At 32.7% G+C, this 14,005-nt stretch overlaps 1 protein-coding gene across 1 annotated transcript in view; it reads left to right on the top strand.

The window, feature by feature from the left end:
• Positions 1–13,715: 13,715 nt before the first annotated feature.
• LOC111986756 (bifunctional aspartate aminotransferase and glutamate/aspartate-prephenate aminotransferase) overlaps positions 13,716–14,005 on the top strand; it is a gene marked incomplete in the record, with an annotated part of 5,700 nt that continues 5,410 nt past the window's right edge. Inside the window, 1 exon segment of the mRNA XM_065777962.1 lies at positions 13,716–13,990. Within this exon segment, the coding sequence (XP_065634034.1) occupies positions 13,932–13,990 (59 nt within the window).

Below are 14,005 nucleotides of genomic sequence, written 5' to 3'. Positions count from 1 at the left end.
ATAAAAAATATTGTGGATGTAGCGCTTCTTTTTTTACAATACCTTTAGTTTTAGTTGTGGTTGGTTCTAGTATGATATTTTATTATTTTTATTTTGACTTATAAGGAATTAACACATCAACAATTGTGAATAGTGCCAATTTGTTAAGTTAGAGCATCCACATCAGTCTGTGGGAATTTTTTTCCATTTTACAAGTCTAAAACTTACTTTTTCTATTTTACATACTTATTTTTACAAAAAAAAACCTACATCAGTTTGTGTATTATACACATTTATTCAAATAAAATATTTATTTCTTTAACCCAATGCTATAGTGCTACAGTGTCAGGCAAAGTCATGCTACAGTACCGGGGAGAGAGAAAAAAACTATTAAAAAATGATATACACATGCTACAGTGCCGGTGCAAATTTACACGAGTACTGTAACTCGTGAATAATTTTAGAAGATTTTGCAAGATTTTAAACGGACTGATATGGGCTGTTTTTGAACAAAAATGTGTAAATTTGAGCATTTTTTCTATTATACACACTTATACACGGACTGATGTGAATGCTCTTAGTACTTTATTATAATGTGAAACAGTGAGAATTGTAGTGCTACAGTGTCAGGCAAAGTCATGCTACAGTACCGGGGAGAGAGAAAAAAACTATTAAAAAATGATATACACATGCTACAGTGCCGGTGCAAATTTACACGAGTACTGTAACTCGTGAATAATTTTAGAAGATTTTGCAAGATTTTAAACGGACTGATATGGGCTGTTTTTGAACAAAAATGTGTAAATTTGAGCATTTTTTCTATTATACACACTTATACACGGACTGATGTGAATGCTCTTAGTACTTTATTATAATGTGAAACAGTGAGAATTGAACAAACCAAAAATAATGTAGCACATCTATTGCAGCCACACACACACACACACACACACACACACTCATAAAAAAAATTTTAAAAAAATGGATATCAAAAGGTATGTGTGTATACATATACATATACATATACATATGTGTATATATATATACACACACACATATATACTAGTTAGGGCAGCACATACAAGGCATGTGCTTGCCGTAGAAAAAGAGTAGTGATTAAAGTCAACCACGAAGTTAGGGTAACTATTTAACATATAAGTATTTATTTTACTATAATAGTTTTTAGTACCTATTTGCTAAAGGCAATATATTAACTTACTAAAAACTTCTAAAAATAATAACGAATATAATTATCTTTTAACAATAAACAACTGAGCTTTGCTAAGAAAAAAATTAAAAAAAAAAAAAGATAACAAAAGGCATTTGTCATTGAATTTTTTGTTAGATAAATTATAAGTTTCGAAAATTAAAACATAGAAAATCAATGGTTTTTGGATAACAAATAAAACACTTTCTATCATCATTCCAACTTTCCAAGAATTACTACCATCTAAAACTCAAAATACATGAAGAAATTTTTGGAATATTAAAATTTAGTGGGAGTAATTTAGACATTACACAATAAAATATTTTAAAAATCATAAGCTTTTATTAGGGTTTAACATAGAGAATAACAATATGATATATTTGCTATTTTCTAAAATATTAATGGAAAAATTGCTTGATTTTAAAGTTTTAAGGAGGAATTGTAAACTACCCCAAACATAAAGGATAAAAAGTGTTTTTTTCCTAAGTTTTTGTTTTTGTATTTTTGTGTAAAACAAATGTGTTTTAACTTAAAATGGTGTGCAAATAAATAAATAAAAAAATACAAAAAGTCAACCCAAAAAATTGTATGTAAAACAGTGAATTTTGGTTAAAAAAAGTTGACTAAAGCAACAAAAAATTTATAAAAACACAAAAAATGGCACTATATTTTCATAATATTTTTATAATTTTGTTATATTTTATTTTGACTTGTAAAGAATTGACAACTTAACAATTTTGAAAATATTGTAATGACAATAAGATGTCTTAACATATGTGTGTGTGTGTGTACACACATAGAGACACATACACTAGTTAGGGTAGCGCGTGCAAGGCACATGCTTGCCGTAGAAAAAGAGTAGTGATTAAGGTCAACCACAAGTTAGGGTAGCTATTTAACATATAAGTATCTATTTTACTATAATAGTTTCTAGTACCTATTTGCTAAAGACAATATATCCACTTACTAAAAATTTCAAAGAATGATAACGAATATCATCATCTTTCAATAGTAAGGCCCTGTTTTGTTTAGAGCTCACTCATATCTCAACACTCAACACTTAAATCTCATCACTCAAACTCATTACTCAATTCTCATAACTCTAACTCAAAATTTCTCATACTCCTCTCATTTTTCTGTTTGGCTCCCAATTCTCAATGGTATTTCAATTGAAAATCTCAATTTTATGTACAGCTGTGGGACCCATTGAGGTCTTCTCACCAAAGATCACCATGAAAGCCACATCACAAAGAACTATTCCAAAAAGTAAAAATTATTTTTAAAAAAAAAGGTTAGAAATTCTCTTATGTCTGAAGCAGTATAGAATGGCCAGAAAAAACTTGCTACAGTTGATAAAATAAATAAAAACCCAACCCATTAAGGCAGTCAGAGACCCAAAAGATACACCCACGGCTTGTCACAACAGAATCTGGTACCAGGAGCTGTCATCAAGGGAAATGGCGTACAAGGTCAAGAGTTGTGGAAGAAGAAGAGGGAGATTAGTGATCACACTCATCAGGTCATAGAGATTTTAGAGAGCAATCTCACCTTTCAGAAACAACAACAATGAAGGCTGAGAGAAACATATAGGTCCAAGAGAAGGTTAAGAGAAATGAGGGAAAAGACATAAATGCTGAAATGAACAGTGGTGTAGCCATTGGCTGGGCAATATTGCTTTGCCACGGATGTGACTTAACATGTGGGTGGGACCCATTTAGTGAAGAAAATTACAATATTGGTACAAAACTCATATTTCATTAACTTGAAAACAAGCTTTTCTTGTTTTCGAGTTTGTTAACTCAAAACCCGAAAATCTCAGTTTTGTTAACTGAGTTAACATCCGAAAAAATAAGCCAAACGGACATTATACATGTGGGGCCCACGGTTTTTGGGTTATGAGTTAACAAAACTCAGTTTTGTTAACTGAGTTTGGCAAAATTCAAACAACACCTAAACAACTAAGTTTTGCTAAGAAAATAAAATTAAAAATTAAAAAAGATAACAAAAGGCATGTGTCATTGAATTTTTCATTAAATAAATTATAAGTTTTGAAAATTAAAACCTAGAAAATCAATGTTTTTTGGAAAACAAATAAAACATATTATATCATCATTCCAACTTTCCAAGAATTACTACCATCTAAAACTCAAAATACATGAAGAAAATTTCTAGGGTGTTAAAATATAGTGGGAGTAATTTAGACATTACACAATAAAATATTTTAAGAATCATAAACTTTCATTTGGGTTTAACTTGGAGAATAACAGTATGATATATTTGCTATTTTCTAAAATATTAAGGGAAAAATTGCTTGATTTTAAAGTTTTAGGAGGAATTGTAAACAACCTCAAACATAAAGGATAAAAAGTGTTTTTTCTCCTAAGTTTTTGTTTTGTTTTTTTTTTTTTTTTTTTTTTTTTTTTTTTTTTTTTTTTTTTTTTTTTTTTTTTTGTGTGTGTGTAAAACTATGTGTTTTAACTTAAAATGGTGTGCAAAGAAAAAAAATACAAAAAGTCAACCCAAGAAAATTGTATGTGAAACAATGAATTTTGGCTGAGAAAAGCTGACTAAACCAACAAAAAATTTATAAAAACACAAAAAATGGCACAATATTTTCATAATACCTTTATAAATTTGTTATATTTTATCTTGACTTGTAAAGAATTGACAGCTCATAAGTTTTGAAAATATTATGATGACAACAAGATGTCTTAACATTTTCTCCAAAAAAATGTTATGTTCATGACATTTTCACAAAAAATCATAAGTAGTAGGTTTTTACAGGTTATTATTGGTAGGCAAAAAAATAGTTTCATTGGTAAGTTTATATTAAAACCAATAACAATTTACCGCCTATGATTTGTTATGACAGTTTGTAAAAAATATTGTGGATGTAACACTTCTTTTTTACAATATTTTTATTTTTAGTTGTAGTTGTCCAATATGATATTTGATTATTTTATTTTGACTTATAAGGAATTAACACCTCAACAATTGTGACATTTTCACAAAAATCATAAGTAATAAGTTTTTACAAGTTATTATTGGTGGGCAAAAAAATAGTTTCATTGGTAAGTTTATATTAAAACCAATAACAATTTACTACCTATAATTTGTTATAAAAGTGTTGTAAAAATATTGTGGATGTAACACTTGTTTTTTTACAATACCTTTATTTTTGTTGTAGTTGGTTCTAGTATGATATTTGATTATTTTATTTAGACTTATAAGGAATTAACACCTTAACAATTGTGAATTATGCCAATTTGTTGTGTTAATATTTTATTATAAGTGAGAATTGGACAAACCAAAAATAATGTAGCACATCTATTGCAGCTCTACGCATTCACACACACAAAAAAAAAAAGAGGCTAGCGAAATAGTGAAAATTGAACAAACCAAAACTACTGCAGCGAAACTACTGTAGCTTTTCTCATTCACTCTTTTTTATATATAGAAATATAAATTGTACTTATAATGTAAATTTATACTGTAAACACATAAAAATTGACAAATGTTGTACACATTTACCAAATTGTACAATATTTATCAATTTTTTTTTTGCAATATATATATATATATAAATAATATTTGCAACTTTTTGTATATATAAAATATAAGCTTATATTACAAGTGCAAAGTAAAACATGTAGAGATCCTTAAAAAAATAAAAATAAAAACAAAAAACAAAAACAAGCTCAGACCAAAAGGAAAAAAAAGAAAAAGGAAAAAGGGTCGCTCACTAAAGCAAATCATTGTTCATTAGACTATTGAGGGCAAAAAAAATAGTTTAATTGATAAGTTTAAATTAGAACCAATAACAATTACCACATATGATTTGTTATGAAAGTGTTGTGAAAAATATTGTGGATGTAACACTTATTTTTTTACAATACCTTTATTTTTAGTTGTGATTGGTTCAAGTATGATATTTTATTATTTTTTTTGACTTATAAGGAATTAACACTTCAACAATTGTGAATTGTGCCAATTTGTTGTGTTAATATTTTATTATAATGTGAAAAAGTGAGAATTGGACAAACCAAAAATAATGTAGCACATCTACTGCAGCTCTACGCATTCACCAAAAAAAAAAAAAAAAATGTCAGCGAAACAGTGAAAATTAAACAAACCAAAACTATTGTAGCTTTCCCCATTTTCTCTTTTTATATATAGAAATATACATTGTACTTACAATGTAAATTTATATTGTAAGCACATAAAAATTGAAATGTTTACACATTTACAAAATTTGTACAATATTTATCATTTTTTTTTTGGCAAATGTATATGATATTTGCCAGTTTTTGTGTATCTAAAATACAAGCTAATATTACGAGTACAAAGTAAACATGTAAAAATCCTTAAAAAATAAATAAATAAAAAACAAAAACAAAAACAAGCTTAAACCAAACTAGTGAACTAGAAAAAAAAAAAAAAAAAAAAAAAAAAAAAAAAAAAAAAGAGAAAAGGGCAACTCTCTAAACCAAAATTACTGTTCATGAGCCTATTGGGGGAAAAATTAGTTTCATTGATAAGTTTAAATTAGAACCAATAACAATTTACCACCTATGATTTGTTATGAAAGTATTGTGAAAAATATTATGAATGTAGTACTTCTTTTTCACAATACTTTTATTTTTAGTTGTGGTTGGTTCCAGTATGATATTTTATTATTTTATTTTGACTTATAAGAAATTAACACCTCAACAATTGTAAATTGTGTCAATTTTTTGTGTTAATATTTTATTATAATGTGAAACAGTGCAAATTGGACAAACCAAAAATAATGTAGCACATCTATGTAGCTCTACACATTCACCCAAAAAAAAAAAGGTGGCCAATGAAACAATGAAAATTGAACAAACCAAAACTACTGTAGCGATGTTACCGTAACTTTTCCCATTAACTCTTTTTATATATAGAAATATACATTGTACTTACAATATAAATTAATATTGTAAACACATAAAAATTGGCAAATATTGTATACATTTACAAAATTTGTACAATATTTATCATTTCTTTGCAAATGTATATAATATTTGCCACTTTTTGTGTGTATAAAATATAAGCTTATATTACAAGTGCAAAGTAAACATGTAAAGATCCTTAAAAAAATTTTAAAAAAAAAATGCTCAAACCAAACTGGCAAACTTGAAGAAAAAAAAAAGGAAAAAAAGGAAAAAGGGTGGCTCACTAAACCAAAATTACTATTCATGAGGTCTTTTTATACATAGAGATATGGGTTTGGCTCCCCTTTAGTTTAAATATCTCCCGTTCTCTCCCCATTTTTACATTGATGAAGAACACGTGGCAAAGGAAAAATCCCACACATAAAAATTAACCACCACAACATAATTAATTCCTCACTTTTTCACATCTTTAGGCATCAACACTCGCATAATTTCCTCCCTTATCTCTCAACCCGTATCAACAAGCTCCTTAAAAACAACCACCACCTATACGCCAACTTATTTAGCTCTCCGGTGAGCTAAAGTTGACATAGGAGCTCATCATCCTTTTGTTCATGGAGGTGACTTCATTGAATTCATTGATTGTGCAACTGTGGGGTTAACGATGAAACCTAAATCTAGAAGTTTCCTAAATTTTCTAGTTTGAGTTATGAATTCCAATTCATTTTTTTACTTAAAATCACGAAACCCATGGCTTAAAAGTTCTAGGTTTGTCACAAAAGCTTCGAAGAATTTTATGAAACAACAAAGAAAGAGAAAAGAAAACACAGATTATTAAAAACTGAATGGGTTTGTCACAAAAGCTTTAAGGCTTTCTCTTTTGTGCTTAAAATTACAAACTCATGTCTCAAAAATTTTGTAGAAATAACAAAGAAAGAGCAACAAAAGTTTCTGAGTGGGTTTGTGATTGTATCGTTGGCAACGATTCTCAAAATCCAGTGGAGTCTAGAATTAATTTTGATTGTTTGCTGCTGAAGGCATCGATGCAGAGGCTCTGAGTGTTGAACCATTGATGCTTGAAGTTGTGAAAAAAGTGAGGAATTAATCATGTTGTGGTGGTTAATTTTAAGCATCAAAATTTTCCTTTGCCACGTGTTCTTCATTAGTGTAAAAAAGGGAGAGAATGGGAACTATTTAAACCGAAGAGAAGCCAGACCCTTTATATATATATATATGAAAGAATTGGTTATGGTTTATTGGTTATACTGCATAGACATTTGTCCTTTACATATTATTTGGGGGCCTTTTTTGGGCCCAGCCATGTGTGGTCCGTTAAAGGGATGACCTTACTAGGCCTGAGTTCTGTTTGGAGAGTTGTTTCCAGAACTCAACATTAAGCTACGTGGTCCAACGGCTACTAATGTACTTTTAAGCCTACAAAGCCATTAAAGCCAAAGTCTAAAAATTATGATAATGGTCGAATAGATATGTAATATGCGTTTGATATGATAACTTTGATTAATAGTTGTAATAACAGGGAAATAAAGTAGTATTTATTTAGAGGTAAAATAATCATGTACTTAATGATGTAAATTTAAAAATATGGAAGCAAAGTCACTTATCTTTGTATGATTTATAGCTCCAGCTGTATAGCATCAGCGAGTTGATAGGATTTCAGCAGAATGCTAGCGGTAGAGGCTAGTTAAGTTTGCCCCTCTTATCATGCATTTAAATGAGTTTAAGCCTTGGTTAATAGTTGTAATAGTAGTTGGAATAAAGTAATATGTATTAAAATGTGAAGTAATCATGTATTCAATGAAGTAAATTTAAAGATATAGAAGTAGAGTTAGTTATCTCTAATGGTTTGCAGCCCCAGCTGTACAGCTTCTGTGGGTTGATAATATCCCAGCAGAGTGACCCCAGTGGTAGAGAGGCAGTTTGCCATGATAACTTCAAGATTGAGGGAGAAAAATGGGTGCAACTAGAGGGAGAGAGAGTATGTCTAGCTATGTGTAAAGGTTGGTTAAGCTTGCCCCTCTTATCATGCACTTAAATGAGTTTTCCCTTTGACAATACTCTTTTAGTTGTTGTGAAGTTATGAATAGTGTTGCCTTCCATGAGAAGGGCTTTTGTATGGAGTGCTTGTGCCTTCTAAGAGAAGGGCTTTGATGTGAAATCTTGGTGCCTTCTAGGAGAAGGGCTTTAGTAATAAAAGTTCATGTCTTCCATGAGAAGGACTTTTAGTATGAGATCTTGGTGCCTTCTAAGAGAAGAGCTTTGGCAATAGAAGTTCATGCCTTCCATGAGAAGAGCTTTAGTATGAGTGTTTGATATCTCTTGAGAAGTGTGGAGATAGTAAAAGATATAAATATTTTGTGGGATGTAATATTTGTAATATGTATGATATATGAAAGTATGAGAGATATGAAGGTTAAAGATAGTGAAAATATGAGATTATAATTGCTGGAGAAGTTGTAGAGATTGTTTTTCAAGAAGAAAGATTTTGTAAGAGAAGAGTATAGAGATGTGTTTAGGCATTTGGAGATAGGAGTAGTAAGATATGTGTATTTTTTGAATATGGAGAGTGAGAGAATGAGTATAAGAGATGTAATAGTGTTGTAGTATGTTTAGCAATATTGCTGAGATTTACTGCTGAGATAGAGGATGGATAAGGGCTTATGAGGGTATTTATGAGCTAAGGGCTGAAGACTTTAGTTCTTCATTTAGAAACTAAAAAACTTAGAAGCTCAGAATTTCATTAAAAGCTTAGGAAGATGATTAAAGGGAGAAAGAATAAAGGATTTTATGAGAGAGTTCTCCTCCATTGGTGTCCCCCCTTAAGCTGTTGATGAGGGGTCCCCCTTTAGAGCTGAGTTTAAGGGGGTATTTTAGCAAAGAATATCAGCCAAAATCAGTCCTAAATAGCAATGAATCTTCAGATAATCTATCTTAAGATTTGGTCGAAAATGGTATGTTTAGCTTTAAGGCATTCTTGCTGTTTCGAGTAAGAGCTGCATGGGAAAAAGTAGCAGAAAATAAAAGTATTTTAGCAAGAGAAAGGTAGTTTTTTTAGTTGGTTTTGGTTTTGGTTTTAGCCAAAAGTGGAAAAATCAATAATGTTCAGGCTGCTAGGTTAGCTGTCACAGCTGTTCTGAAAAGATTGTCCCAGCTGTCAGAAAAAACTGTGATAACTATCATGAAAAAGCTATTCCAGCTGTCAGGAAAAGCTATGACAGCTATCATGAGATAGCTGTTTGCTTTAGGCAGAAGCCAATGAAGTCAGATGGGTGATTTCAGACTGCTGAAGAGGTCATTTCATGGATTTGGCTGAAAAATGATAAGATCTCTTTCGAGGGTATCTTGCTATTTTGGGTATAGCAGCTGGCTGCTTGGATTTCAGCATTAAATGGCTGATGATATCACCTCCAGCCAGGTGTCAAGTGCTGAATACACTGCTGGGATTCTGCTGGAAATGTTTCCTTTTCGAGTGTTTGTGTTTTTGGTCTAAGGTTCCATTACAACACGTTTTTAGTAAGTAATAGAAGGATTGGTTGAAAGTTAATGAAGCTTTAGAGATTTAGTCAAGGTCTCATTATGTTGTGACATAATCTTGGTGAGTAAGAAGAGTATTTAATGCTCTGCTCTGGCAGCTGGCAGAGAAATATATGGTCTGATTGTGGTAGATAGCAACTGGGTATTCAGAGATATCATGAATATTTTGTATAGAGAGAGATAAAAGATAGCCAATTAGATTAGGTCATGTATTTGAGTTGGATTTTAGCTAAAAGTAGTAATGTAGTTTATGTAGAATAATATAATGAAGTTTCAAAATTTGTATAGCAACAGCTAGGAATTGAATGAACAGTTATTTTCTCAACAGTTAAATGGCTGAGGATATTGAGCATTTGTCATATGATGAATATCAAGTTTTAGGAAAAGAGCAATGGGGAATTTTATCAACTAAAGTGATATGTGATAAAAGATGCTTACCATATGTTACCCGCTACACACGGACTCGTCAGAGTTCTGGGAGTTGAAGACGACAAGCCAAGCAACATGTTTCTTTTATCAACTTTAAACAACTGGAGCTTTACTGAACATACCTCTTGGCCCTCCAAACCACAACTCCCAAAGTTTCCCCAAAGAGACTTATGAGCTTGGATCATAAGCCGAAGATAAGATGGCGTACCTCGGGTTTTGTTATCATTTTGTATAAATATGGGCTCTTGTTGAAGAAGCCGCTTGCCATGAGTGTAAGAGAGGTAATATGGGCCGTGAGCTTTGATTCATTGCTTAAGCCCGATCCATATGTTGATGTTGATGATGTCGTGGGGTTATGATCCCAATCGATGAAGAGGGAATATGGACCATGAATCCACCTCTTGAAGTAAGGATCTTGCGGGCCATGTGAGTCCAATCTATATAGTTGAATGAGATATGAGCTTATTTTGGTCTTTAAAGAGATTTACCCAAAAAATCAATAATATGTTGATGTGGCATGGGTTGCCAATGAAGTAATGCCATGTGGGCCGAAAAAAGAGTCCCTAACACATATTGTAATACAAGGGAAAAAAAAAAAAAACCACCTTCTAAGTTTCTTCAGAATTCATTTCAATCCTCTAAATTTGTTTTTGTTTATTACAGTCATCTAAGCCAATCTTAGCCATGGTCTAAAGCTGGTCTGAGCCACTACCTCTAATCTAAAGCCACCAACGACCAGATCTCTTTGCCTTTCTTACTAGTTTGATTTTGGGTTATGGTTACGGTGGTTGGTGGTGTTTGGCTATTTTGAGTGGTGGTTGGTAGATTTTGGCAGGTGGTGGGTTTCAATCTGGTGGAGGTGGGTTGTGAGTGGCGGTAGGCTCTAGGCAGTGCAATGCACATATGTGATATATGGTGTAATGTTAAATGTTATTTTAAAGTAGAATTTTTTTTTTTGGATGTGCCAAATGTTAAGTGTTTTTTTTTTTTTTTTGGACAAACGAAGGTGTTCAAACCTTTTCAAGTATCTAATTATTCTCTCAGGTGTATGCAGTCCCCGTCCCGCACTCATCTGTAATGTTGTATTTTTGTATTGAGATTACATTAATTTAAGATTATAATAACTCACACGCACAGACCTAATTAACTGATGTGAGACAAGCACCCCACATGGGCACCTGGACTCAATCACCACAGGCACACTATGCGCATTTGTTTTTTTGCTTAAACTCACACGCCACAACAAAAACTGCGTGAGGCAATTAGTTGTGTGGAGCAAGTTATAAACTTACACACATAGACCTAATTAACCGATGTGGAGCAAGCACATCACAAGGGCACTTGAACTCAATCACCACAAACACATTATACAGTTTTGGTTGTGGCATGGCCAAAAAAAAAAAAAAAAGTCCCATAAGAGCACTAGCATTGGAGGGTGTAAACACTCCCAAGTTGCTATTTTACAACCAAAACCTCAAAAATGGTGCTCCATCCAGGTATGGGTTTTTATAAATTTTTTCACAAGTTGGTTCTTATATATAGAACCAACTATAGCGCAGGATGTAAAAAAAATATAAAAAATAAAAAATAAAAGTTATTTTATTTAAAATATCTACTCCCTCTCTCTCTTGTCTCTGACTCTCTGATTCTCTCTTCTCACTCTCTCAGTGGATTCAGTGGTACTGGGCATAGATTTCGGTGGCTGAGGTTTGAATCGGTGGCCGGGTTTTGAATCAGTGGCTAAGCCTTGGGTTTCCCTTGGTGGTTTTGGTGGTGTTGGGCTTTGGTTTCGGGGCTGGGACTTGAATCGATGGCGGGCGGCGCGGGTGTGGTGGCTTGGGTTGAAATCAATAGGTTTAAATTGGGCGAAGTAGGCTGGCAGTGATTTTGGTGGGTTTAAATCAGTGGCTTTCTTGTTGGTTGTGGGTTGCTGCAAGTGTGGGTGTGGTGGCTTGGGTTGAATCGGAGTGGAGATTGGGTATTTTGGCTTGGGTTTTGATGGTGTGGTTGGGTTTTTGGTTGGTTTGTGTTTCGGTAGTGTGAATCGGCAATTGGTCTTGTTGGTTGATTTTTGTGTTTCAGTGGTGGCTGAGTTTCAATTGTAGGTGGTTGTTAGCGGCGCTGGGTTTGTTGTGGTAGTGCGGCAGCGATAGGTTCTCTGTTTTTGGATGATTTGATTTGAGTTTGTTGTAATTTTTTTTTGTTGGTTTTTGGTGATTTTGGAATGGGTTTATTGGGATTTTGCTATGTTTGTTTTGGGTTTGGTTTCTTGTTGATTTTGGTATAGATAGATTTAGTGGATTTTGGAAGGGATGGATTTGGTTGCTGGGCTTGTGGTATGGAGTTGGTTACTGGGAGCACTGAGAGGAGAGGAAGACCTCTGATCTAAAGGAAGAGAGATGGTATAATAGATAAAGTAGGTTTTAAGGGTGTAAAATTTTGTAAAGTTTTGCTTGTGGTAGGCAGTAGCAGATTGGGAAAAAAAATAGATAAAAAGGAAGAGAGAGAAAGAATAAAATTTATATTATTTTAATGAGTTGTATGTAAAAATAGAAACTGGGATGTTAGGTGACTTGTAAAATGAGATGGTATAATAGATAAAGTAGGTTTTGAGGGTGTAAAATAAAACCTCTGATCTAAAGCCACCACCGACCGAATCTCTTTGCCTCTCTTACTAGTTTGATTTTGGGTTGTGGTTACGGTGGTTAGTGGTGTTTGGTTATTTTGAGTGGTGGTTGGTAGATTTTGGCAAGCGGTAGGTAGGTTGTGAGTGGCGGTAGGCTTTGGGTAGTGTGGTGCACATATGTGATGTATGGTGTAATGTTAAATGTTATTTTAGAATAAATAAATAAATAAATAAATTGATGTGCCAAATGTTAAGTGGTTTTTTTTTTTTTTTTTTTTTTTTTTTTTTTTTTTTTTACAAATGAGAGTATTCAAACCTCTTCAAATATTTGACTATTCCCTCAGGTGTATGTAGTCCCCATTTCACACTCACTAGGTTATTATAAGGAGAAATCCCATAGGGGTAGCTTCAAGATGCTGACAAGAGGTTTCGAATCCAAGATCTCATAGACCATGAGGCCTTAGGAACAATTAAACCAATCTCTTGAGATTAATGTTAAGGGGGCATTTGGTTCATTGTGATGTGCCCTTAATATGATACACATTACGATGATGTGACATTAAAGTTTTTAGTTCATTTTATTTTTTCTAACTTACCATAATTTAAAATTACAATATATCACGTTATCTTAATCTCATCACTTTCCCAAACATTGTAATGTTGTATTTTTGTATTGAAATTACATTAATGTAAGATTATAATGATGTAATATTATTACGTAATATAACATCACGATGAACCAAATACCTCGTAAGTTATAAACTCACACACACAAACCTAATTAACCAACGTGGGACAAACATCCCACATGCCACCTGGACTCAATCATCATAGGCACACCATGCAATTTTGGCTGTAGTGTGTGTGAGTTTAAGGCCCCTCCCACCCCAAAAAAAAAAAAAAAAAAAAAAAAAAAAGCCGTAAGTGTTTTAGAAGAGCTAATGCTCTTATGTTAGGCTGACCCACCATTTGGCGGGACCCTAGCTGAAATGGACGGTTGAGATGGTTGCATTGCAACGCCACCTTCCACCTTGAAAAAGCCTTCTAAGATCACCAACCCCTTTTCCCACCAAACCCACCTCCTACTATTCCCCACCAAACTGAAACACCAGCCACTAAGCTCCCTCTCTTTTCAAAAAAAAAAAGAAAAAAAAGAAAAAAAATCCCAGCAAAAGATATTTGTATCTTTTGGGTGTTTAGCACTTAGAATCGAATCCAACAAATGGCTAATTCACTCCAAACTTCTTCATCCACCACCACTGCTCGTCTAAGCCTCAGATCGGGTTTGATTCGGGT

Source organism: Quercus suber, unplaced genomic scaffold, assembly GCF_002906115.3.
Source record: "Quercus suber isolate HL8 unplaced genomic scaffold, Cork oak 2.0 scaffold_170, whole genome shotgun sequence".
Lineage (NCBI taxonomy): Eukaryota > Viridiplantae > Streptophyta > Magnoliopsida > Fagales > Fagaceae > Quercus > Quercus suber.
The sequence above is the reverse complement of the archived record's forward strand: the minus strand, read 5'-3'. Positions and strand labels throughout refer to the sequence as shown.